Raw genomic sequence first — 24,860 nt, 5'->3', positions numbered from 1 at the left:
CTCGAGGTGGGACTGACCAGAACTGGACACAGTACTCTAGGTGGGACTGACCAGAACTGGACACAGTACTCGAGGTGGGTGTGACCAGAACTGGACACAGTACTGGAGGTGGGACTGACCAGAACTGGACACAGTACTCGAGGTGGGACTGACCAGAACTGGACACAGTATTCGAGGTGGGACTGACCAGAACTGGACACAGTACTCGAGGTGGGACTGACCAGAACTGGACACAGTACTGGAGGTGGGACTGACCAGAACTGGACACAGTACTCGAGGTGGGACTGACCAGAAGTGGACACAGTACTTGAGGTGGGACTGACCAGAACTGGACGCAGTACTCATGGTAGGACTGACCAGAACTGGACACAGTACTCATGGTGGGACTGACCAGAACTGGACGCAGTACTCATGGTGGGACTGACCAGAACTGGACACAGTACTCGAGGTGGGACTGACCACTACTGGGCGCAGTACTCGAGGTGGGACTGACTAGAACTGGACACAGGACTCGAGGTTGGTCTGACCAGAACTGGACACAGTACTTGTTGTTGGACTGACCAGAACTGGACATACTACGCTACGCATGGCTGCTAACCACCTCTAGAATTTTGCCCGGACGCTAACGAGAGGCTTCATTTTGTTGTGGGTAGTGAAGTGTCAACCACATTGCTGTGTGTCCTGAGTCACATGTAGGCCAGACCGGGTACGGACGGCAGATTTCCTTCCCTAAAGGACATTGGTGAACCAGTTGGATTTTTACGACTATCCGATAGCTTTTTATTCCCGATTTATTTATTTAAATTCAAATTTACAAACTGCCATGGTGGGATTTGGACCACATCTCGGGATTATAAATCCAGGCATCTGGATTACTGGTCCAGTAACATAATCACTATCCTACCATCCCCATTGGCTGAGGGCTTGACATTAAGAATGTTACGAATGTTTAACAAGCTGCAGCTTTCCTTTTGTTTGAAAGTCTCTCTTAACAATGTGTCTGTGTGATGTTTGTTTGTGGTGTCAGCTCCGCCCTCTTTTCCCTTCACAGAGCGAAAAGCAGTTTAACCCTCTGTCATCTTGTCCGTCATGTTGGGAGTATTTCAAGCATGTTAATCAATGTCTTTTCTGTAAGCATAGGCTGTCTTCAGTTTGTTCATTGCTTTCTCTGTGTGTGCACACACATGCGGGTATTAGTTTTGAGATATTGAGTCCTTCTGTTTTGAATTCATAAATTCAGTGGTAGCACCCCCAGCAGGTGGTGGTGTGCTACTGGAAAGTGCTCCCCCTCCTGCTTGGGGAGCCACGACTGAATTTCACGGCGCTACGTGTAGCAGCGCCACGCATGGCGGCTCGTAGCACCGCGTCATTGTTCGCCTCCCCCCTGATTAAAGGGGAGGGGCCTAGCACTGCGCGCACCGGGGCCCTGCTGGACCCCCGGGGAGCGGGGTGGGTGAAAACAGCCTGGCACTCAAGAGGAGCGATCGCGGCCGGCACCCCGAGAAACAAAGGGAAAGGGGGCAGGTGCTGGCAGTCGGCCAAAATACAAATGGCCGCCCGACACCTGGCCTTTAAGTAGCATCACCACCGCTGCAGAAACGCCCCCTGATCCTGTCGGACACATCGTCCGGCGATAGGTCAGGGGGCAAAAGGGAAGTTTGCGGCCGGAGCGCGAGCGGGGCGCTGCGTACGGCGATGATGTAATTGCCGGCGGTGCAGCTTCGCGGGGCGCTACCGGCTACCGCCGCCGCTAACCACCCGCTGAATTTCGCGGGAGGCGTTAGCAGCGCCGTGCCCGGGCGCTAACGAGCGGTGCAAACCAGCCCAATTTTCCCCCCAAAGAGTTTTTCTACAGAAGAAGATAAAATGCAGCTTTGAAGAATCCCAAGTTCCAGGTGCAGGACGGGGTCGGGTTGTCCATCAATTGGAATTTCTTCAAAGCGCTTTGTTTGAATTGGATTTCAGCTCAAAACTGCTCTCGCTTTCTGCAGTTTAAATGAGATGAACCAACTGAAAAGCTGCCTTTCCTGACAAGACTGTGTTTAAAGTTAATCCAGAATTGAATTGTATCAGGATCTTTGTGCAGGTTTTGACGGCACTGAGACTTTTGGAGTTTGGTTCCTTTTCTCTGGGCGATGCTTTGAGCTTCAGGTGAAAGCTGTGTTACACAAGCTGCGCCAGTCTGACCATATCTGGCTCCGCCTCCTTATAAACACACAAAGCACTTAACCCCTTCCGCTGACAGCTGCTTTAATTCACCAAGCAACAACTTTCACATTGCTGAATGGAAACAGATTTTGGGCTTTGTTTAATTTGAAGTTTCTTAATTTGAGTGGATATTTCCCCAGGGTGACAGAAGGAAATCATGAATTGACCAATTAACCCCTTGGACTCTCTAGAAGAGCCACAGTGGATTTTCTGTTTTTCGGGACTGCGAGTGTTAATGGTGCAGGATTACCGAGAGTAGCCTTGACATAAAAATGGTTTCACAGAGTTACGGAGCGACCTCTGCTGGAAAAGTGTTGGTGCGGGCGGAGATCCAACAGTGTTTAGAGTTCCAGACCTCATCTGCAGACATCAGTAGACATCAAATGTCACATCGTGGTGACGATTTGGACCAAGACTTTGCCTCTCAAAAGCTCGGCTTCAACCCATTCATGGCCATTTTATGATTTGACCTGGCCATCTCACGTGGCCTCGTACTCCCATCGTGTCAATGACAGATAAGGCCATCTCTGACCACTTCCTCGTATCGCTCTCCACCCACATCCGCCTTCCACCCCTGTCCCCTCCCCCCGCAACTCTACTTCCTTCTGTGTCCGCCCCTTGAAAAAACTCTCTCCCAACTCACTTACAACTGCACTTCCAAAATCCCAACTGTCCAGCCTTTAGCCCTCCATTCACCATGTTATTTCTGCAGCTACCGATCTGTTTAATCACACCCTCACCACCCCCTTTGATGCCCGAGTCCCTATTAAACCCATTACTATCTCTCTCACCCTGGCCGTTCCCCCAGTATGGCCCTCATCACAACTCCCTTAAGTCCAAGGGACGCAGGCTTGAACAGATATGGCGGACAACTGCCTTAGGATTCACTGCCAGATCTGGCTGGAGCACATAAAGCATTATCAGGTCCTGCTCTCGTCTGAAAAAACTGCTTCCTATTCCAGGATTATTATGGAATGCCAAGATAATGCCCAGCTTCTTTTCTCTGCTGCAAACTGTCTTCTTAAACCCCTCTTCCCGTCTCCTCCACACTCAACTCCAATAACAAGTGCGAGGAGCTCATGAACATCTTTGTCTCTAAGATTGAGACCATCCAATCAGCTGCCTCTGCCGCTTCCCTTCCTTCCCCTAGACAACCAGGCCAAACTTCCTCTAAGGTTCCCCCCTGCCCGAGCCCTGAACTCACATCTTTCTCCAGTTTCTCTCCGATCGCCCCTCCTGACCTCGCTGACCTCATCTTGTCCATGAGACCCACTTTCTGCTCCCTCGACTCTATCCCTACTAAACTGCTGACCACCCAACTTCCTTTTCTGGCTCCCATGTTAACTGATATTGTTAACAGTTCTCTCTCCTCAGGTACTGTCACCCTCTCCTTCAAATCTGCCGTCATCACCACTCGCCTCAAAACATCAACCCTTGAACCCTCTGTCCTTGCAAAACTATCTCCCCATCTCCAACCTCCCTTTTCTCTCCAAAGTCCTGGAACGTGCTGTCGCCTCCCAAAACCGTGCCCATCATTCCCGGAACTCCATGTTTGAATCTCTCCAATCAGGTTCCTCCCCCTGCCCCAGTACCGAAATGGTTCTTATCAAATTCATGAATGCCATCCTCTGAGACTGTGACAAAGGTAAACTATCTACGCTGTGTTTGCGGCCGCGGCGGAGCAAATTAAAGGGCAGGTGCTGGGCGGACTTTTATTTTGGGCCGCCTGCCAGCACCTGCCCCCTCTCGCCTCCTCCTGCGGGGTGCTGGCCGCGATCGGTCAGCCCAACACGCCTCTTGAGTGCCGGGCTCTTTTGCCGATACCCCGCTCCCTGGTGGTCCAGCTGGGCCCCGGTGCAAGCTGCGCTAGGCCCCTCCCCTTTAATCAGGGGAGGGAGGCCTGCAGTACCCCCTCGCTATGTGCCAACGCTCGTGGCGCTGTTGCACATGGAGCCGCGATATTGAATGGGAGTCCCCCCCAGAGGGAAGGGTTGTGCTTCCAGTAGCCCCGCCTCCTGCTGGGGGCATTTGAAAGGATTCGCAAATTTCATGTCTCCCCCGAAGATTTACTTTTGATTTATTAAAAAAACCCTGGTTGGACTGAGTTTAAAATCCAGGGCTCCAGGGCTCAACAAGATGGCTGCAGTCAGCCTCATGGCCAAGGCCTGTAAGTTTCAGTTTGGACTGACAAAGAAGGAATTTTCCAGAAATTAGAATGCAGACAGACCTTCTGCATTTATGCATGAGAAGCAAACCCAGTGGCATTCGGGCCTCTGATTAAAACCCATCAAGGTTGTTTGCACAAGCAATCAAGAGCAAGCAAGGCCTATTCAATATGTAATGGGACAAGCATAGCTGCATTCAGACCTTCGTTAGAGAACATCAACACTGTTTGCAAATGATCAACGGGGCATTCAAACTGGAATGGCCCCATCACAAAACCAGTTGGACAAAGGGGAAGACTGATAAGACGTTTAAAACCGATTAACTGGCCATTCAGGTCGATGGGCCCAGATCGGTACCCTTTGTATGAGCTTCAACACGTCCAGGTCAGACAAAAGAAATGAGCTGATCTGGCGGGAGATAAGGGCTACCAGGAAGGGTATAACTAGTCCCTCGGGAAGCCATCTCTCTCTCTCTCGCCTCGCCTCCAGTGCCCTGCCGTATCATCAACCCAGCGAGAGGATCGTCAATGAAGAGCCCGTCCAGGGAAGTAGGACACCCGCAGTTATGTTTGAATTACTGGGGTATCTCTGCTTTGGGCGGTGAAAACCTAAAAGCATCGGCAGGCAACAGGGCACGGAGCAAGCGTTTCAACATCCTAGACTGGTGAGCCTCAATTTTCTGGCCCATCACAAGACAACCTAGATAGGCGTAAAGGGTGGAGTTAAGGGGAATTGCTAAAGTGTCATTTTAGTCATTTTCTCTTGACGTGTCTGTTTCTCCTCCCCCGCTAAGTGTAATTGTGTTGCATCCATAGTGATTTTCTCTGTATAGTAATTGTTTCTCTATTTTAATAAACATTGGTTTTCTTTGCACTGAACCACTGGCCTCGTTTGTCTATATCGCTACTCGTAAATAAGTCCGGTGCTCAGAACTAAAAGGGGGAAGCGATTCGAACCGCACGGGGCTGGGGCAGCTCAGGCACATGACTGACTGACCAGACAAAAAACCCCAAACCAAAACCCCCTACAGAAATGGCGAGCCAGGTAGGAGGATCGGCGACAGTATGCAATATGACAAACAGTGGTGCGGAGGGAGAAACCGCAATGGAAAAGAGGTTGTCCACTTATGTGTGCAGAAAAGTCAATATCACCAAGAAATGGGTGGGCGCTATGTTAAAGGCCGAGCGTCGCATAGACGCCGTTGCCCAGTGGACGGCGAGTAAACAGCATAAGAGGGCAATTGAAAGGCAGACTGGTTAATGTGTTATAAGAAACAAGTCCCAGTGCTGGACAGTGTTGTAGCAGCACAGGCTGCCAAGCTCAAGAAATTGGCCCTAGAAATGCAGGATAAGGTTGTAGCGGAAGAGAAAATGCAAGTGGCACTTCAGGCGTTAAGCCAAGAAAGAGCGCAGATGGCAAGGGTACACCAGGCAAAGGTAGAGCGTCTGGAATGCCAGACCGCTGAAACTAAAGCCAGCGCTAGGCGCAAGATGGAGCACTTGGAATACCAGGTCAGAGAGGCGAGGGGCAGCGAGATAAAGCTGCAGGACACGATTTGTGACCTCACCCAAAAATTAAAAGAGCAGGAGGAGAAAGTAAGGGAGGTAAAGGCAGCATACAAGCTAGCCTGCGACCGGGGGTTCGAGGAGGCAGATCACGGGCCCTGTAGGGAGGAGATAGAAAGCTTGGGCATGGCCTTATCGAGGGCGAAGGGGATGATACGCCTTATCAGCCCAAAGGCAGGCCAGTTGGACTTTACCGGCAACCCAAACAGAACCGTCCCACAGGCAGCACCCAGAACAAAGTTGGCTAGGGAATCAGAGGTCCCACGGCCGCCACCCATAGCTCCGAGCTTTCAGGAGTTCTGGCAGCAAGAGGAGGTGGAAGATGAAGTGGTAGGGGAAGCACAGCAGGCCCCGCTAGATAGGCCGGGACCAGGACCAGTGTACCCCCTCCGACAATGGAGGTACGGCCCGCCCGTTGATGACGAGGACCCAGGGGCCATCCAAAATCAGTTTGTGGTGCCGCATGGCACCCAACAGCTCAGGGCCATGGTTAGTCAAATCCCCAAGCTCACCAAAAAGGGAGACCCCTCTCTGCATTTCAGGGGCATAGAACAGGCAGCGTGCGTTAATGACTGTGATGATGCAGAGCAAGCTAAGATGCTGCTGTTTTCTCTGGGGAGTGATCTCCTCCAGACCCTATCTGATTAATGTAAAAAGGGGCAGAAAGATTATGAGGATTTGAGGAACGAGATATTGGAGGCCATGGGACTCAATTGATAAGCTAAGCAAATCACATATTGCCTTACAAATGCCTTGCAAGGCATGATGGACTAGTTGACATTGACCACACAATGGGAAATTGTGGATGGGGACCATTGTGTCTATTAGATGGACTATTTGGAGGACTGTTTAGAACCATCTTGGAATGGGTCATTTGTCTGGTTGTCTCATATGTACTAGTCTCGGTGATAATCAACCGACTGATTAGGTGTGGATCAGGAGGTGAAAAGCAGATGGTTATAATCAATCAACCTCAAGGAAATGTCAATGTCACACAGGATTGGACTAGGATTAACATGGAAGAGCTGCAAGAATTAGAGGAAGATAATAGCATTTACGAAGATTCGGCATAATACTAAGATAAAATGGGACAAGAATGGACCCAACCCCTGGACATTGATAACGGGTTACTTTGCTTGATTGTATGCTTATATTGTATGTTGCATTTAACTCCCAACTGAAATATGGCGACTGACTCGGATAACCATATATGGTGTATATGTTCGGAGGAAACTATGAATGATAAAAATATAATCTTTGAATATGTAATGTATGTATGGAATAGTTGACACCCTGTCCAGTATGTAGAGAAAAAGGTCGAGGTTATCATGTAATGATAAAAGGAGGGAATGATAAGCTAAGCAAATCACATATTGCCTTACAAATGCCTTGCAAGGCATGATGGACTAGTTGACATGGGTTAAAAGTTTAAATGTTAAAAAACTGATGCAGGACTATGGGAATGCAGTAGAAGTAGATAAGAAGGAACAGAAGGAGCAGCATGTTCTACTCCCTAACCACACTCAAGGAGACATAAGATAACTGTAGCAGTCTCATGGTCACTATTTGTTGAAAGTTAAATGTGAAACTTAAGCAAAACTCTGTAAAAAACAAGTGACTCGTGGAGCGCGTGATCGCCTAGTTTTCTGTTTTCACTTGACTTGCAATTTATGAAAATGTATAAATATTGTAGCCCCGTGAGTCTCGGGGCTCACTCTTTGGGAGGCATAATTGTGTGTAGACACAAAGGGTTTCTCAGAGTGAAGTCCAGGTACCTTAATAAAACTTTACTTATTTCACAGTTTCTGACTTTGTGTATTACTGAGAAAGTGATAGACTGACCGGCGTGTTTAGTCTCCTAAAGCAGCGAACCCTGATTCCCCAAGTTAGGGGTAGATCCTCCTCACAGAAGCGAGGGGTTAACACAATGACGGTAGTCCGTTCGCCCGGGTGGAAAAAATGGTACAGCTCCCAGGGGAGTCCCCGCAGGCATTCGCAGACAGGCTGTGGCCAGTCTACTGGAGCGCATGCCCGGGAATGCCAGCGCGGACATTACTGAACCAAGTCCAATTGACCCACTGGCTCTGTTGTCTAATGACAAACTGCCTGCCCCAAATCCGAGCCCAGGCTGCGGCCTGGTTTGACCCCAGTAGCCCCCAGACCACCGAGGAAATGGTGATCCGCCAGCTCACGAAAGCATTAAAAAATATGAGGGGTATCGAGATGCCCCAACCCAAGGAAAAAGTCCATGAGGTTAAACCTGGGGGCCAGAATAAGAAAGAGTGGCACCAGGAGGGGAACCGTCCATCCCAGACTAAGTTAAACTGTTACGGGTACGGGAAGGACGGCCACTGGCGCAAGGATTGTAAGAATCCCTGGAAGGAGAATAAGGGAAAGAATTCATCAGCCCCAGCCCAAAAGGCAGAGCCAGGTATCCCTCCCGCTGCGATCGAGCCACTCTTGGACTTGATACGATCTCTCTTCCTGACCAGCCAGGGGAAAATAGCAGCCACCACCGGTGTGGTGGTTCCCTCGGCCCCCTTTGACGCCCCACAATGACTGGAGCCCACGCAGCCTGTCTACCTGTGTGCTCTCCGGTATGACGGATGGAAGAGACCGCTCGTGCAGATGGAAGTAGAGAAGGTTAAAGGAACTTATCTGCTGGATACGGGAGCATCATGCACCGTGATCCACGCAGCTAACCCCGCCACCTCACCTCTGTCTAGCGGGGTTCACCAGTAAGGAACAGGCGGGAGCATTCTACAAGCCGCTTTCAATCCGCCTGGGCATGCTCCAGACCAAGTGGACGTGCATCCTGACGAAGTGGGAAGCAGAGGGAGGAAAGGGGATCCTAGGGGCCGACTTCATCGTGGGCCATGGGATCCTCGTGGATCTCCGCAATCATTGCCTTTGGGGAGCCAATACGGGTAAAGAGGGAGGTGTAGTAGTCATCCCGAGCAAGGAAGGGAAGGGGACCCTGTGTACTGTGAAGCCGAAAGAAGGTTACAACCTCGGACTCATGGTCGACGGTGTCCCGAGGGAATTTCAGGCATTCGTGCAGGCTAACCTAGCTGCGTTTGCCACGCACAAACACGACTGTGGGAGGGTCACCGGGTTTGAGGTCAGAGTAGATGGGGACCCCATGGCCCGGCCCCAGAAGCAATATAACTTCCCCAGAGAAGCAGAGCCTGACATGGAGGCAGCCATGTCCTCTTTAGTACAGCAGGGAGTGTTGAGGCCCATAGCCACCCATGTTAACTCTCCGCTTTGGCCGGTTAGAAAACCGGACAATTCATGGAGAGCCACGGTGGACTATCGGGTGCTCAACAGCAATATCCCCGCATGTGCCCCCACAGTGACAGCAGTGGCCGACCTCATCGGGAATATTCCAGCATCTGCGAGCACGTTCACGGTGCTGGATATTTCAAATGGGTTTTGGTCCATCCCCTTGAGGAGGGAGGACCAGTATAAATTTGCTTTTCTTTTAAGGGGCTTGGAATACTTGGAACTGCTTGCCACAAGGCTTCCATATCAGCCCCAGCATCTTCCACCAGTGTATGGTGGATAGCTTAAAGGAATTTAGTCAGCCCACCCAGTTGCTGCAGTATGTGGATGACCTGCTCTTGTTTACCGACTCAGTCGGGGAGCATGGCCCGCTATTCGCCGAACTGCTGGAGCTGCTACAGAGTAAAAGGTTCAAAGTCAACCTGAAAAAGGCGCAGATCGGCCAGCGGGAAGTTAAATTCCTGGGCCTAACCGTCCGCGCAGGGGAGAGAGCCATAGACAAGGCTAGGAGGGAAGCGGTCCAAGAGTTGCCGGTCCCCAACACAGTGAGAGGTGTGAGGTCGTTCCTAGGGTTAACGGGGTACTGCAGGGACTTCATTGAAGACTATGCAGCCACAGCAGCCCCTTTGCTCCGACTCCTACACAAAGGATTGGAGTGGTCTTGGGATGAGGGTTGCCAGGCAGCATTTGTCAAGCTCAAGGGAGACTTGCAGACCGCACCAGCCCTAGGAGCCATAGATGGGGGGAAAGAGTTCTTCTTGGAGGTAGCGGCCAGCGGGGATAGTCTCAGTGCTGTGCTGCTCCAGGAGCGGCGCGGCAGGCTAAGGCCCGTGGTCCACTCCTCCAGAGTACTCACTGATGTGGAGAGGAGCTACTCAATTTGCGAACAGCACCTTTTGGCCATGTATTGGGCTGTGAAAAGATCCTTGATCTTCACAGGCACCTCTCCCATCACCCTCCTCACACACCACACGCCCACCCAGATGCTTCTGGATGGGAGGATTAAAGATGGGACAGTCAGCAGTGCACGCATTGCGTGCTGGACCCTCCTCCTCTCGCAGATGGATCTGAAGGTGAGGGGCCTTTGCGAGCCAAAGCTCGCGGCCAATATGGTATATCTTGGAACAGCCCATCGGTGTTCCATAGAAGGGGTATGGGAGGTGATCGTAGGTTTATGGGCCGGGATACACCCGTCAGGCCGCAAAATCTATGTAGACGGTTCCAGCATGGTATCTGCTGGCGAACGACTCACGGGTTGTGGAGTTTATGACCCAACGGCAAACATTGCCCTGGCGATCAAGCTCCCCAGCACCATGAGTGCCCAACAGGCTGAACTGTCCACGGTGGTGTACGTGGTTACCCACCCCGAAATCTTCCCCACCCCATACACGATTTGCTCAGACAGCATGTTCACTTGCAACTCGTGTACGGAATACCTGGCCATCTGGTCCCGTCGCGGGTATACCTCCGCCGACGGGAGGCCCTTAACAGTAAAGCCCCTGCTGGAGAAAATCCTGGCAGCTGTGGGGGGAGGAAGGCGAGGTCTTCATCCACAAAGTGAAGGCCCATTCCTCCACAGAACCCCGCAGCCAGGGTAACCAGCAAGCCGACATGCTGGCCAAGGAGGGTGCACATGCAGGCACTTTCTGGGACCCGTATGAGTCCGGGCCCGTGGCGGCAGTTAGAGGCAGGGATGGGACCCAAGGGAGCTTAGGAGTAGTGTTAGCCCCGGACCTTAAAACGATCCAAGCCCAGGACCCTGTCCTGAAAGTTGTCATTAGTGCAGTAATGGAGGGCAGGAAGGTAGAAGGCCCTTACGGCGCAGCGGCCCTCTCCATAAGGGAAGGCATGCTGTTCAAAGAAGAACAGTGGGTAGTACCCCAGCAACACCGGAGGGAGTTCCTTCAACTGGCCCATGAGGGTCTGGGAGTGGGACACCCCGGGCCTGGGACCACCTGGCAACTGGTGGAACAGGTGGGATGGTGGCCAGCACTCCGGGAAGACGTCCGCGAGTTCTGTGCTAGCTGTCTTGTGTGCGCTGCAAACAACCCCGACCCCCACAGAAGGAAGGTGCCCATGGGACACGTTAGGAGGGTAGAGGGACCATGGCAGTCGATCGAGATCGACTACATCGGGCCACAGCCCACCGCCCAGGGAGGCTACAAATACTGCCTCGTCCTGGTAGACGTGTTTTCCAAGTGGGTGGAAGCCTTCCCCTGCAAAACGGCCACAGCATTGGGGACTGCAAGGGTCTTGGTGCGAGATGTGTTCTCGCGGTGGGGACTGCCCCAGTTCGTGGAGTCCGACCAGGAAAGCCACTTCACTGGCCAAGTCATGCAGAACACACTTATGCTGCTCGGCATCAAGGGGAAGTGGCACGTAGCTCACAATCCACAGTCCTCAGGGATTGTGGAGCGCATGAACCGCACCGTTAAAGAAAAGTTGAGGAAGGAGACAGTGAGCTCGCCCCAAAAATGGGCGGAGGTCCTGCCTCTAGTCCTCATGGGGATCCGGGCCAGCCAGTCCAAGGGTACAGGGTATTCCCCGCACGAACTCATGACCGGTAGGGTTATGAGGACCCCCACCCATGTCCTAGCCCCAGTTCTTACTGAAGGGCAACTTCGGGAGATAAATCGGGATAAATTCTCCCGAACACTCCTCGAGCGCCTGAAACAGATATATGAACAGGCAGCAAGTAGCATGGGGAAGCAGCATCGGAATAACCGGTTGCTGCTCGAGCCTAGCAAGAGTCACCAGTGGGAGATAGGGGACCAAGTGATGGTTAGGAACTACGCCCGAGTAGGGAGTTTAGAGCCACTGTACATGGGACCCTATAGCATAGTCGATAAAGCCAACCCCATGGTTTACGCAGTAAAAATGCCCCGGCGCACAAAATGTTTCCATGTGAATCAATGTAAGTTGTTTAAGCCGGAGGCAGGGAAACAGGCAGCTGGGATTCCACCCGAGGTTAGAAATCCTCAGCCCGCAGCGGGTACGCTCACGCAGGCTGCACACGCAGGTGCAGTCGCGTGCGTCAAGGGAGAAGTTCCCCAGCACTTTGTCCAGACTATTCCCCCTCTCCTATGGGATCCCGAGGAGAAGGAGCCCGAATCAGATGGCCCCGAGCCCGAACCAGGTTTTGAACCTGGAGGGGAAGACCCTCAGCCACCGGCAGCCGGTGGCGAGGGGTTGCCCATCCCCAGTTCAGGTTTGGGAGGGGAGGGGCCCCGAGGGAAAAGGCCCCCAGCCAGCGAGGACTGTGACCCAAGCCAAGGCTCCGCTCGTCAGGGTAGCCCCACTGGTAGCACTCCCTAGGAGGTCTCCTCGGCCACCCCAGCACAGAAAATTATGGTCACCGGCTCTTCAGTTAAAAAGGGCGGCCTCCCGGGTCAGAGAGAAGCCGAAAGACAGAGGTCCCCAGCCAGCAGCCATAAGCTGCGAGGGACCAGAAGTGGAGATCAGTGCAGCCACGCCACAGGGAGCAGCCTGCAGCAGCCCAAACAGGGATTAGGCTGGCCACCTGGAGACGGGCAGCGGTTGTATATAGTTTAGGTAGTATAATTTTAAGTAATATGATAAGGTTAAGTTAGGGTGTTTTAATTTAATCCTATGTAAGGAACCGGTAGTCTATAAGTTTTAAGTATGGAACCATTCCAGAGTGCTGTCTACGTGAGCCGAAGTCGCGGGGCCCGATCACACTTCCCCCGAGCCAGGGAGCCTCCAGGGAACCTGGCTAGGTGCTTTTATGTCTTTTTCAGAATTTCGAAATGTGCAGAGGCATAATCCTGCTCGCCCTGTTCGGGCTGAGCCTCGCGAGAAGGGGCGATGTCGAGGACCATCATATCTTCGGATGCTCGGGGAAGAGCGCGCCCCTAGCACACGATGGAAGTGGTCTACGGGAGGCGGATGAAATCATCTCCTATGTCCACGAGGGGAGCTGGCCAGGATGGCTGGGATCCAATTCAACCCAGTATTCTGGCGAGACCGGCTTCACGTATGGGGAGGCCTCCCTCCAGTGCCCGATGATACGAATCGTCACCCCAAGGATTAGCGTCACCGTGGGCAAAAGAATATGTTTGACGTGTAAAGGGAATGTTCCCCTGGATAGGTGGTGGTGGCTCAGAAAGTTAAGCAAAGACATGGGGAACCCCAGGGTAGAGTGGGAAAGGTTAGGGAATGACACTCACAGGACCATTACAGGGACCCAGGGAGGGTTAAGTGTGTGCTGGGATAAATGGAGGGAACCGGATCAGGGGATCTACGTCTGTATGTGGGGATCAGAGAAAGTCTGCCCCACAGACATTTCCATCATTTTCCGCAGTCAGTGGCAAAATAATGGGAGGGGGATGGACTGGGAGCCCCGCCTGGCTGCATGCGCGATCCCGTACTCCCCAATCTCGGTTAATGCCACTGAACTAGTGACCCGCCCCCGACGGCCCCTGCCCATGACCCCGACATCACGGACAGTAGCAGAAGGATGCCCCGCCACCACCAAGGGACCAGGGAATGGCCTGGTGCTAGTACCCACAGACCAGGTGCTGTACCAAGGGGTGCATTACGCGGTGGCCTCTGTGATTTTAAACCTCAATGAGGTACACTTACCCGCGTGGTGCCCCGCAGAGACTGCAAAAGTGTATCAAGCCCTATTAGCAGACATGTTTCGAAAATTCCGTGAATTTGACTTTTCAGAGGTCAATAAGACTGCATTGTATACTCACTACGAGATTTGGGACGGGGTTGGGAAGCAAAGAAGGGGTGTTTTTAATGACATTTTAACTGGTTTTAACACGGGGTCCTCGGTCATCAACAGTTTAGATGACATCGAGCTGCAGACCCAGATTAATGGTAAATATGTCGCCCACTTCGGTTACCCGATTCCCCCTCTCCCAGAGCACCTTACCAAATTATTAAAAGCCGTTCTAGTATCGCAAAAGCACTTCTACACTTTGGAACAGAAGACTGTACAGATAGGGGCCGACATTTTACATATTACGACCCCGCCCTGGTGGGACTTTTTGAGAGTATAGTGGTCCCCTCCTGGATTCGAATGGCATCCCACGTTTTAGTAGTCTGTCAGCTAGGGATCGTCCTCTACCTGGTTTGTGTCCAGTGTAGGAGAAAGGGTCCTGAGGTAGAATTTAAAGCAAAAAGGTTGTGGAAGGACCGGTATGCCCGGGTGGAAGAAGAAACACCCGTGTGAGCTTTGTGTCATATCACTGCCGAGTGATGGCAGATCCGTTTGTTATTTTTAATAAAGCTCGTTCCTTCCATTCATTATTTTTAATAAATATGGTTTTGGCCTGATGTTGATTTTTATTAAAGGTTATGTGTTGTAATAAAGTTTTATGATTCCCAAGTAGTGCAGGGTGTTGGACGCCTCCGTGCTTGGACTATTGTAACAGGCTGGACAGGCTGGGGTTGTTTTCCTTGGAGCAGAGAAGGCTGAGGGGGGACCTGATTGAGGTGTACAAAATGATGAGGGGCATAGATAGGGTAGATAAAGAGGAACTTTTCCCCTTAGTGGGGGGGTCAATAACAAGGGGGCATAGATTCAGGGTAAGGGGCAGGAGATTTAGAGGGGATTTGAGGAGGAACTTTTTCACCCAGAGGGTGGTTGGAATGTGGAATTCAATGCCTGAAAGGGTGGTAGAGGCAGGAACCCTCACAACATTCAAGAAGCATTTGGATGAGCACTTGAAATGCCATTGCATACAAGGCTATGGACCAAATGCTGGAAAATGGGATTAGACTGGACAGGGATGGATGGGCGGCGCAGACACAATGGGCCGAAGGGCCTCTTTCTGTGCTGTAAATCTCTATGACTCTATGACTCTATGACTCTATAGTAATTGTTTCTATCGACAGATGCCTGTCGTGCACTGCGGTTTTCTCTAAGTAAGGGGAATGTATGTGTCGAGGGATTATGGATAGATAAATATAGGGGAAGGTTGTTTGTGGGGAGTTAGAAATTTGCTCACCTTGATTGCACAATTCAAGCAAGTTTCAGTATCCTAGGGGGGACTGAAAGGATGCGCAAATTTCATGTCTCCCCCGAAGATTTACTTTTGGCTTAAAAAAAAACCCTGGTTGGACTGAGTTTAAAATCCAGGGCTCCAGGGCTCAACAAGATGGCTGCAGTCAACCTCATGGCCAAGGCCTGTAAGTTTCAGTTTGGACTGACAAAGAAGGAATTTTCCAGAAATTAGAATGCAGACAGACCTTCTGCATTTATGCATGAGAAGCAAACCCAGTGGCATTCGGGCCTCTGATTAAAACCCATCAAGGTTGTTTGCACAAGCAATCAAGAGCAAGCAAGGCCTATTCAATATGTAATGGGACAAGCTTAGCTGCATTCAGACCTTCGTTAGAGAACATCAACACTGTTTGCAAATGATCAACGGGGCATTCAAACTGGAATGGCCCCATCACGAAACCAGTTGGACAACGGGGAACACTGATAAGACGTTTAAAACCGATTAACCGGCCATTCAGGTCGATGGGCCCAGATCGGTACCCTTTGTATGAGCTTCAACACGTTCAGGTCAGACAAAAAATAAGCTGATCTGGCGGGAGATAAGGGCTACCAGGAAGGGAATAACTAAACCCTCGGGAAGCCATCTCTCTCTCTCTCTCGCCTCGCCTCCAGTGCCCTGCCGTATTATCAACCCAGCGAGAGGATCGTCGACGAAGAGCCCATCCAGGGAAGTAGGACACCCGCAGCTACGTTTGAATTACTGGGGTATCTCTGCTTTGGGGCGGTGAAAACCTAAAAGCATCGACAGGCAACAGGGCACGGAGCAAGCGTTTCAATATCCTAGACTGGTAAGCATCAATTTTCTGGCCCATCACAAGACAACCTAGATAGGTGTAAAGCGTGGGATTAAGGGGAATTGCTAAAGTGTCATTTTAGTAATTTTCCCTCGATATGTCCGTTTCTCCTCCCCCGCTAAGTGTAATTGTGTTGCATCCATAGTGATTTTCTCTGTATAGTAATTGTTTCTCTATTTTAATAAACTTTGGTTTTCTTTGCACCGAACCACTGGTCTCGTTTGTCTATAACGCTACTCGTAAATAAGTCCGGTGCTCAGAACTAAAAGGGGGAAGCGATTCGAACCGCACGGGGCTGGGGCAGCTCAGGCACACGACTGACTGACCAGACAAATAACCCAAACCAAAACACCCTACACGTTACCGTTCCATTTCCGGCGCGGGGGCGATAACTTTTTTGAGGGGCTAAAATGAATGACCCGGCGAAGTTAGTGCTCCAAAGGGGGCGCCACCCAATTGTTCCCCCATTATTCTATAAATTAAATCATTTAGTGAGATTGTAGCACTGATTTAGACAACGATTATGGATATTTTATGCTTGCAACCTAAACAATCACTGCTGTCAGATATTAACCAAGAGCATATATTCCCTCTTTCAGATATATTCCCGGAGTTGACACTTGACCTTATTGGTCGCTGGCATGTTGGGCAGCGTCATGCCCCTCGGTGAATATCTCTCCTCCACCATCTTTCTCCTTCTCCATCTCTCCCCCCCACCATCTCTCTCCCTGCCATCTCTCTCTCCCCCGCCATCTCTCTCCCCCACCATCTCTCTCCTCCTCCATCTCTCTCCTCCTCCATCTCTCTCTCCCTGCCATCTCTCTCTCCCCCGCCATCTCTCTCCCCCACCATCTCTCTCTCCTCCTCCATCTCTCTCCTCCTCCATCTCTCTCCCCCGCCATCTCTCTCTCCCACCATCTCTCTCTCCCCCGCCCTCTCTCTCTCCCCTGCCATCAATCTCTCTCCCGGCAGCTCCCTCCACCCCCACCCCCCACAATCTCTCCGCTGTGCTCCGAGCCCACCCCCACCCTCCCACTCCACAAGCCCTGATCTTTGATTCCCCGTCCCCAGCGTTCCCCGGCTCCTGCCTTGTCCCGCAGGATTTCCCGTCGGCAGTGCTCAGCCTCGCCGTGTGGCTCCGCTGCTGGAAGGGAAACAGTGTCAAACAATTCTAATGAGGTCGTGCTGTTAAATTCAGCCGGACCCCCGTGTTCCCGGAATTTCCATGTTTCCCGGTCACTGGCAGGCCCCCTGCTCCCTCCCTGCCTTCCCGTGAATCTCGGGGCCTCAGTGTCTGGGCCCTGAGCAGGAATATTGCCTTCTGTGTCTCTCAGTAAAGAGGCTCGTGCCCTGTATAAACTGAGTGAGCTCACACACACCGGCTTCTTTTCACAGTGACACACCGTGTGCTGCATTTTCACAGCGACTCAGCTCCTCCATTTCCAGCAATCAGCCGCGGGGAAAGGGAGACAGACTCCAACACACCAGCATTTCTCAAACAGCAATTCCCTCTTGTTGTGAGGAACAGTTTCTCCACCCAGCCCCTGAGTCTCCCCCTGTGGGTGTCCCTCACTCCCCCACCGGTGATGGTCCTCTCCCTGCTGCTCAGAGGGCAGAATCCCCCAGCGTTACACAGGGCCACAACATGCTCTGCTCTCCAGCCCTATGCCATGGAGTGCCAGTTCTCACAGGTGCCCACACAGTGAATTACTGAGCTCTACAGTGCCCTCCCCAGGAGGGGCTGAGTGTGGGTGAGGGGCAGTCACCCGGGGCCACTCTCACACCCCTCCCAGTGCCCACCCTGCTCTCTCAGACAGACTGTAAGAGAAAGGGGAGGGAGCAGATCTGACTGACAGAAAACAAACACCCAGACCCAGGGCAACAAAAAACACTGGGCTAAAGCAGCACTGTCTGCAGCCAGTGGGTATGTCCTGTCCCACCTGACTTGGGAATATATCGCCGTTCCTTCATCGTCGCTGGATCAGAATCCTGGAACTCCCCCACTAACAGCACTATGGGAGTACCTTCACCACACGGACTGCAGCGGTTCAAGAAGGTGGCTCACCACCACCTTCTCACGGGCAACTAGGGATGGGCAATAAATGCTGGCCTTGCCAGCGATGCCCACTTCCCAGGAATGAATAATTTAAAAAAGGAGAACTCTCGCTCACTGTATATAATATCGGGAATTGTGTCACTCACCTTAATTGCAGCGTGTGCCTGATCTAGGCTCAGCAGTGTGTGGGGTTTATGTTTCCCTATTATTGTACAGGAAGCACACACACACTCTTCATCATCTTTACAGTAGAATTCTAGGATCTTCTTATGTTCCGGACACTGTCTCTCTGTAAGGTCAGTCACGGGTTCGATTAGGGTGTGATCTTTGTAGGCCTCTTTCAGTAAATGTGGCTTTAAATGAAGGGAGCAAAAAGATGTTTCACATTTCAGACACGTCTTCACAGCTGGGGTTGGATTCTCGATGCAGTTATCACACATGACACCGGCTGAATCAGCAGCAGGCTGTGAGCGGTTGTATTTTTCCACTATATTACACAGCGTGAAGTTTCTCTCCAGACTGGGCCTGGGGTTGAATTTCCGGCGACACTGAGGACACTCAAACCCTCCCGGGCCTGCTGTCTGGGCCCAAACTCCCTCAATACATTTCAAACAGAAACTGTGCAGACAGGGTAATATCACAGGATCCTGGTACACGTGGAGACACACAGCACAGGTTAATTCAGCCTCTAAAGCTCCGGGCTCCATTGTTACAGCACCTGAAGAGTTTTCACACAGCACCGGAGAGAGCGAGGAGCCAGAGCAGGAAGTGAAACTCTTATAAACAGTCCGTGCAGGGAGTGACAATGTTAGTTTCACTTTTATGACTCACATTGGCTGAAGATTAACACTTTCAGGCCTGCAGCAGCAGTTCAGAACCAAAATCAGAAAAACAAGATTGCAATTTTACAATATGGAGCCAGAATACAGCAAGCTGGGCCCAGGGAACACAGACCCAAAACTAATCAGCTCAAACCAGACCCAAAATAGTTCACAAACAAATTAAAACTGATATAAAGAGGAAAAATAAACTTTACAAACCCTGCCGAGAGGAAGGGGAAGGAGCTCTCTGGGAGGAATAGAAAAATATACAGAAAAAGTTAAAGGTTCATCAGAGGGGCAAAGAGAGATGGGAAAAAGCAAAGCAGCAGAGGCTACAAGTCTCAGTAAACTCAACACGAAACATGTCCAACCAACACAGAGCTGCAACAACAAAGACAAAATAATGTTGGACTAAAAATCCTGAACAGGAGAATCCAGTCACAGGAAATCATGATCAAACTGCACAGGCACTGGTCAAATCCATCTCGAGTACTGTGTCCAGCTCTGGTCAGTCCCACCTCGAGTACTGTGTCCAGTTCTGGTCAGTCCCACCTCGAGTACTGTGTCCAGTTCTGGTCAGTCCCACCTCAAGTACTGTGTCCAGTTCTGGTCAGTCCCACCTCGAGTACTGTGTCCAGTTCTGGTCAGTCCCACCTCGAGTACTGTGTCCAGTTCTGGTCAGTACCACCTCGAGTACAGTGTCCAGTTCTGGTCAGTCCCACCTCGAGTACTGTGTCCAGTTCTGGTCAGTCCCACCTCTAGTACTGTGTCCAGTTCTGGTCAGTCCCACCTCGAGTACTGTGTCCAGTTCTGGTCAGTCCCACCTCGAGTACAGTGTCCAGTTCTGGTCAGTCCCACCTCGAGTACTGTGTCCAGTTCTGGTCAGTCCCACCTCGAGTTCTGTGTCCAGTTCTGGTCAGTCCCACCTCGAGTATTGTGTCCAGTTCTGGTCAGTCCCACCTCGAGTAATTTGTCCAGTTCTGGTCAGACCCACCTCGAGTACTGTGTCCAGTTCTGGTCAGTCCCACGTCGAGTACTGTGTCCAGTTCTGGTCAGTCCCACCTCGAGTACTGTGTCCAGTTCTGGTCAGTCCCACCTCGAGTACTGTGTCCAGTTCTGGTCAGTCCCACCTCGAGTTCTGTGTCCAGTTCTGGTCAGTCCCACCTCGAGTACTGTGTCTAGTTCTGGTCAGTCCCACCTCGAGTACTGTGTCCAGTTCTGGTCAGTCCCACCTCGAGTACTGTGTCCAGTTCTGGTCAGTCCCACCTCGAGTACTGTGTCCAGTTCTGGTCAGTCCCACCTCGAGTACTGTGTCCGGTCCTGGTCAGTCCCACCTCGAGTACTGTGTCTAGTTCTGGTCAGTCCCACCTCGAGTACTGTGTCCAGTTCTGGTCAGTCCCACCTCGAGTACTGTGTCCAGTTCTGGTCAGTCCCACCTCGAGTACTGTGTCCAGTTCTGGTCAGTCCCACCTCGAGTACTGTGTCCGGTCCTGGTCAGTCCCACCTCGAGTACTGTGTCCAGTTCTGGTCAGTCCCACCTCGAGTACTGTGTCCGGTCCTGTTCAGTCCCACCTCGAATACTGTGTCCAGTTCTGGTCAGTCCCACCTCGAGTACTGTGTCCAGTTCTGGTCAGTCCCACCTCGAGTACTGTGTCCAGTTCTGGTCAGTCCCACCTCGAGTACTGTGTCCAGTTCTGGTCAGGCCCACCTCGAGTACTGTGTCCAGTTCTGGTCAGTCCCACCTCGAGTACTGTGTCCAGTTCTGGTCAGTCCCACCTCGAGTACTGTGTCCAGTTCTGGTCAGTCCCACCTCGAGTACTGTGTCCAGTTCTGGTCAGTCCCACCTCGAGTACTGTGTCCAGTTCTGGTCAGTCCCACCTCGAGTACTGTGTCCAGTTCTGGTCAGTCCCACCTCGAGTACTGTGTCCGGTCCTGGTCAGTCCCACCTCGAGTACTGTGTCCAGTTCTGGTCAGTCCCACCTCGAGTACTGTGTCCGGTTCTGTTCAGTCCCACCTCGAGTACTGTGTCCAGTTCTGGTCAGTCCCACCTCGAGTACTGTGTCCAGTTCTGGTCAGTCCCACCTCGAGTACTGTGTCCAGCTCTGGTCAGTCCCACCTCGAGTACTGTGTCCAGCTCTGCGGTGCAGACCATGGAACCTAAAGGGGTAGGAAGCACTAATGATGTTAATTCTACTTTCTCATCTTGTATCTTTCCCCCAAAATCCTGTTAAGACTGGAGGTCAATTGCAAACTTCAAAACTGAAATTGATATATTTTTGTTCCTAAGGCAATTAAGGGTTACAGAACCAAGACGGGTAGATGGAGTTAAGATACAGATCAGCTATGATCGAACTCAAAGGAGGAACAGGCTCCAGGGGCTTAATGGCTGAATCCTGTTCCTGTGTGTGTGCATGTGTGTAGGTGTCTGTGTGTCCGTGTGTGTAGGTGTCTGTGTGTGTGTGTGTGTCCGTGTGTGTAGGTGTCTGTGTGTGTCCATGTGTGTGTGTGTGTGTGTGTGTGTGTGTGTGTATGTGTAGGTGTCTGTGTGTGTCCGTGTGTGTAGGTGTCTGTGTGTGTGTGTGTGTCCGTGTGTGTAGGTGTCTGTGTGTGTCCATGTGTATGTGTGTGTGTGTGTGTGTGTGTGTGTGTATGTGTAGGTGTCTGTGTGTGTCCGTGTGTGTAGGTGTCTGTGTGTGTGAGTGTGTGTAGGTGTCTGTGTGTGTCCGTGTGTGTAGGTGTCTGTGTGTGTGCGTGTGTGTGTAGGTGTCTGTGTGTGTGTGTGTGTGTAGGTGTCTGTGTGTGTGCGTGTGTGTGTAGGTGTCTGTGTGTGTGTGTGTGTGTGTGTGTGTGTGTGTAGGTGTCTGTGTGTGTATGTGTGTGTAGGTGTCTGTGTATGTGTGTGTGTGTGTGTGTGTGTGTAGATGTGTGTGTGTGCGCGTGTGTGTAGGTGTCTGTGTGTGTGCGTGTGTGTAGGTGTCTGTGTGTGTGTGTATGTGTAGATGTCTGTGTGTGTATGTGTGTGTGTGTGTGTGTAGGTGTCTGTGTGTGTGTGTATGTGTAGGTGTCTGTGTGTGTATGTGTGTCTGTGTGTGTGTGTGTGTGTGTGTATGTGTAGGTGTCTGTGTGTGTGTGTAGGTGTCTGTGTGTGTATGTGTGTGTGTGTGTGTGTGTGTGTGTGTAGGTGTCTGTGTGTGTGTGTATGTGTAGGTGTCTGTGTCTGTGTATGTGTGTGTGTGTGTGTGTGTGTAGGTGTCTGTGTGTGCGCGTGTGTGTAGGTGTCTGTGTGTGCGCGTGTGTGTAGGTGTCTGTGTGTGCGCGTGTGTGTAGGTGTCTGTGTGTGTGCGTGTGTGTATGTGTGTATGTGTGTGTGTGTGTAGGTGTCTGTGTGTGTATGTGTGTGTGTGTGTGTGTGTAGGTGTCTGTGTGTGTGTGTATGTGTAGGTGTCTGTGTGTGTATGTGTGTGTGTGTGTGTGTGTAGGTGTGTGTGTGTGTGTGGATGTGTAGGTGTCTGTGTGTGTATGTGTGTGTGTGTGTGTGTGTGTGTGTGTGTAGGTGTCTGTGTGTGTGTGTATGTGTAGGTGTCTGTGTGTGTATGTGTGTGTGTGTGTGTGTGTGTAGGTGTCTGTGTGTGTGTATGTGTAGGTGTCTGTGTGTGTGCGTGTGTGTATGTGTGTGTGTGAGTGTGTGTAGGTGTCTGTGTGTGTGTGTATGTGTAGGTGTCTGTGTCTGTGTATGTGTGTGTGTGTGCGTGTGTGTAGGTGTCTGTGTGTGCGCGTGTGTGTAGGTGTCTGTGTGTGCGCGTGTGTGTAGGTGTCTGTGTGTGTGCATGTGTGTAGGTGTCTGTGTGTGTGCGTGTGTGTGTGTGTGTAGGTGTCTGTGTGTGTGAGTGTGTGTAGGTGTCTGTGTGTGTATGTGTGTGTGTGCGCATGTGTGTAGGCGTCTGTGTGTGTGCGTGTGTGTAGGTGTCTGTGTGTGCGCGTGTGTGTAGGTGTCTGTGTGTGTGCGTGTGTGTAGGTGTCTGTGTGTGTATGTGTGTGTGTGCGCATGTGTGTAGGTGTCTGTGTGTGTGCGTGTGTGTAGGTGTCTGTGTGTGTCCGTGTGTGTAGGTGTCTGTGTGTGCGTGTGCGTGTGTGTGTAGGTGTCTGTGTGTGTCCGTGTGTGTAGGTGTCTGTGTGTGTGTGTGTGTGTGTGTGTGTGTGTGTGTGTGTGAGCCCTCTCTAGGGCAGTACGGAGGGAGTGCTGCAGTGTCGGAGGTGCCTTCCTTCCGATGCTGCATTAAACTGGGGCCCTGCGGACCTGCTCAGGTGAATGTCAAAGATGCCAGCATATTATTTGAAGAAGAGCAGGAATAGTATGTTCTGGTGAACATACTTCCCTCTACAAACATGCGGTGGGGGGTAGGAGCATTGTGGGGGGAACACGGGGGTGAGAGGGGGAGAAGCATGGGGGGAGTGGGCGCACTGGGGGCCAGCACAGGGCGGGGGGAGGGGAGCACGGGGGGGTGCGTGGGGGAGCACGGGGGAGGGGGAGCACGGGGGAGGGTGATTACGGGGGTGAGGGGGAGCACGGGGGGGAGGGGGAGCATGGGGGAGGGGGAGCACGGGGGAGGGGGTGGAAGGGGGAGGGGGAGCACGGGGGAGGAGGGGGAGCACAGGGGGAGGGGTGTGGGTGTAGCAGAGCCACTTGCCCCAACATTTACTCAAGTTTTGCAGCATGCTCGTGATTAATAACCGATTGCCGGAATCAAGCTGAGTTTAAAGAATTGTCTTCCTGAATTCATAAAACTCCCGAACACATATCTGAACAAATCAAATAGCAGATTTGTTTTTGAAGTTCAGGGGCTCGGCTCCTCCCTCAGTAACTATCTGGTGAACCAATCCAGCAATCGCTGCAACAAATCCATCGAGTTAAACTGGGACATGACTTGTCTTGAGTGAAGCTGGTTTTTAACCCCTTGTTTTCCACGACAGAAGCCGAAACATCTACAACACTGGCAGAAACTGAAGAGCTCGAGTATTGACCTCTACAACACACAAATGTGCCCAAATTACAGGTCCAGTGTCAGGCCTGAATCGGGAAGAGTTTAAAAATATCCACCCAAGTAAGGGAAGTGTAGCAGCAACTTGTCAGGAAACACATGGTGACAACATGCTGGATCATCTCCGATCTATCCCACCTCCTGCACTCACACAAATCACAGCAAACACACATCTGTCTCCAGCTGGGAGTTTGAGCAGCAAAGCATTTCTGAAATGTAATTGTAGGAAACGGTCACTGAGTCACCAACATCTTTCAACAATTCGAACCCCCCACCCCCATTACATGATCCCAATGAGCGTGGATGGGAAATTGCAAAGGTCACAGGGTCAGTATCCTTTCAGTGTCTCTTCTCACTTTCTGCAGAATTCAATGAATTTAGTTGCATTATTTTCCGTATTTACTTCTGTCATTCACAGCTCCTCAGAAACATAAAACCAATTTAAGACAGAAGAACACTTTTTCCTCCCCCTGCCTTGTGCCCCCATTATTCTGCCCTTTACTCTGCTCCTCAGCGGAAGCCCCTTAGCTGGGCCAAGGTTCCATGGGAGACAAGTTGCTGTTCTTCATGGAGGAGCCGAGACTGCAAGTGTCGGCAGGTTATTCAACAATGGAGGGCATCTTGGCTGATCCTAATCGCATCCACATGTGCACTTCCCCCCCTACCAAGCCCAGTAGAAACTGAGACCAGTTTTAGTCCCATATCACTGCCCTAGTTGGGATCAGCTCCAAGACCTGTGGTCTGTGTGACTCAGTGCCACACCAAGGGGTTCATTTACCTACTGAGCCATCCAGGGAAGCTCTGAATATCACAATTAAATGGCATGAAATCATAATTCTCTGTGAAGCATTCAAACTGTAACTTTTTCTTCTTGCAAATTATTCAATCCAAGT

General features: G+C 51.5%; 1 protein-coding gene across 3 annotated transcripts in view; it reads right to left on the bottom strand.

The window, feature by feature from the left end:
* The window catches only part of LOC147114245 (E3 ubiquitin/ISG15 ligase TRIM25-like), a 58,050-nt gene extending 39,142 nt beyond the window's left edge, over nucleotides 1-18,908 (bottom strand). The window contains exon 1 of one of the 3 annotated variants that reach the window (XM_085995925.1): nucleotides 18,254-18,908. In XM_085995925.1, coding sequence (XP_085852051.1) covers nucleotides 18,254-18,814 — 561 coding nt within the window. In that variant the 5' untranslated portion in view covers nucleotides 18,815-18,908. The remainder of the gene's footprint in view (nucleotides 1-18,253) is intronic. The other 2 variants (XM_085995926.1, XM_085995922.1) reach the window with 2 other exon arrangements.
* Nucleotides 18,909-24,860: the final 5,952 nt, after the last annotated feature.

The sequence above is a fragment of the Somniosus microcephalus genome, chromosome 8 (genome assembly GCF_052327205.1).
Source record: "Somniosus microcephalus isolate GS21.2 chromosome 8, FLI_Smic_1.0, whole genome shotgun sequence".
Lineage (NCBI taxonomy): Eukaryota > Metazoa > Chordata > Chondrichthyes > Squaliformes > Somniosidae > Somniosus > Somniosus microcephalus.
This window is presented reverse-complemented; position numbering and strand designations above follow the sequence as displayed.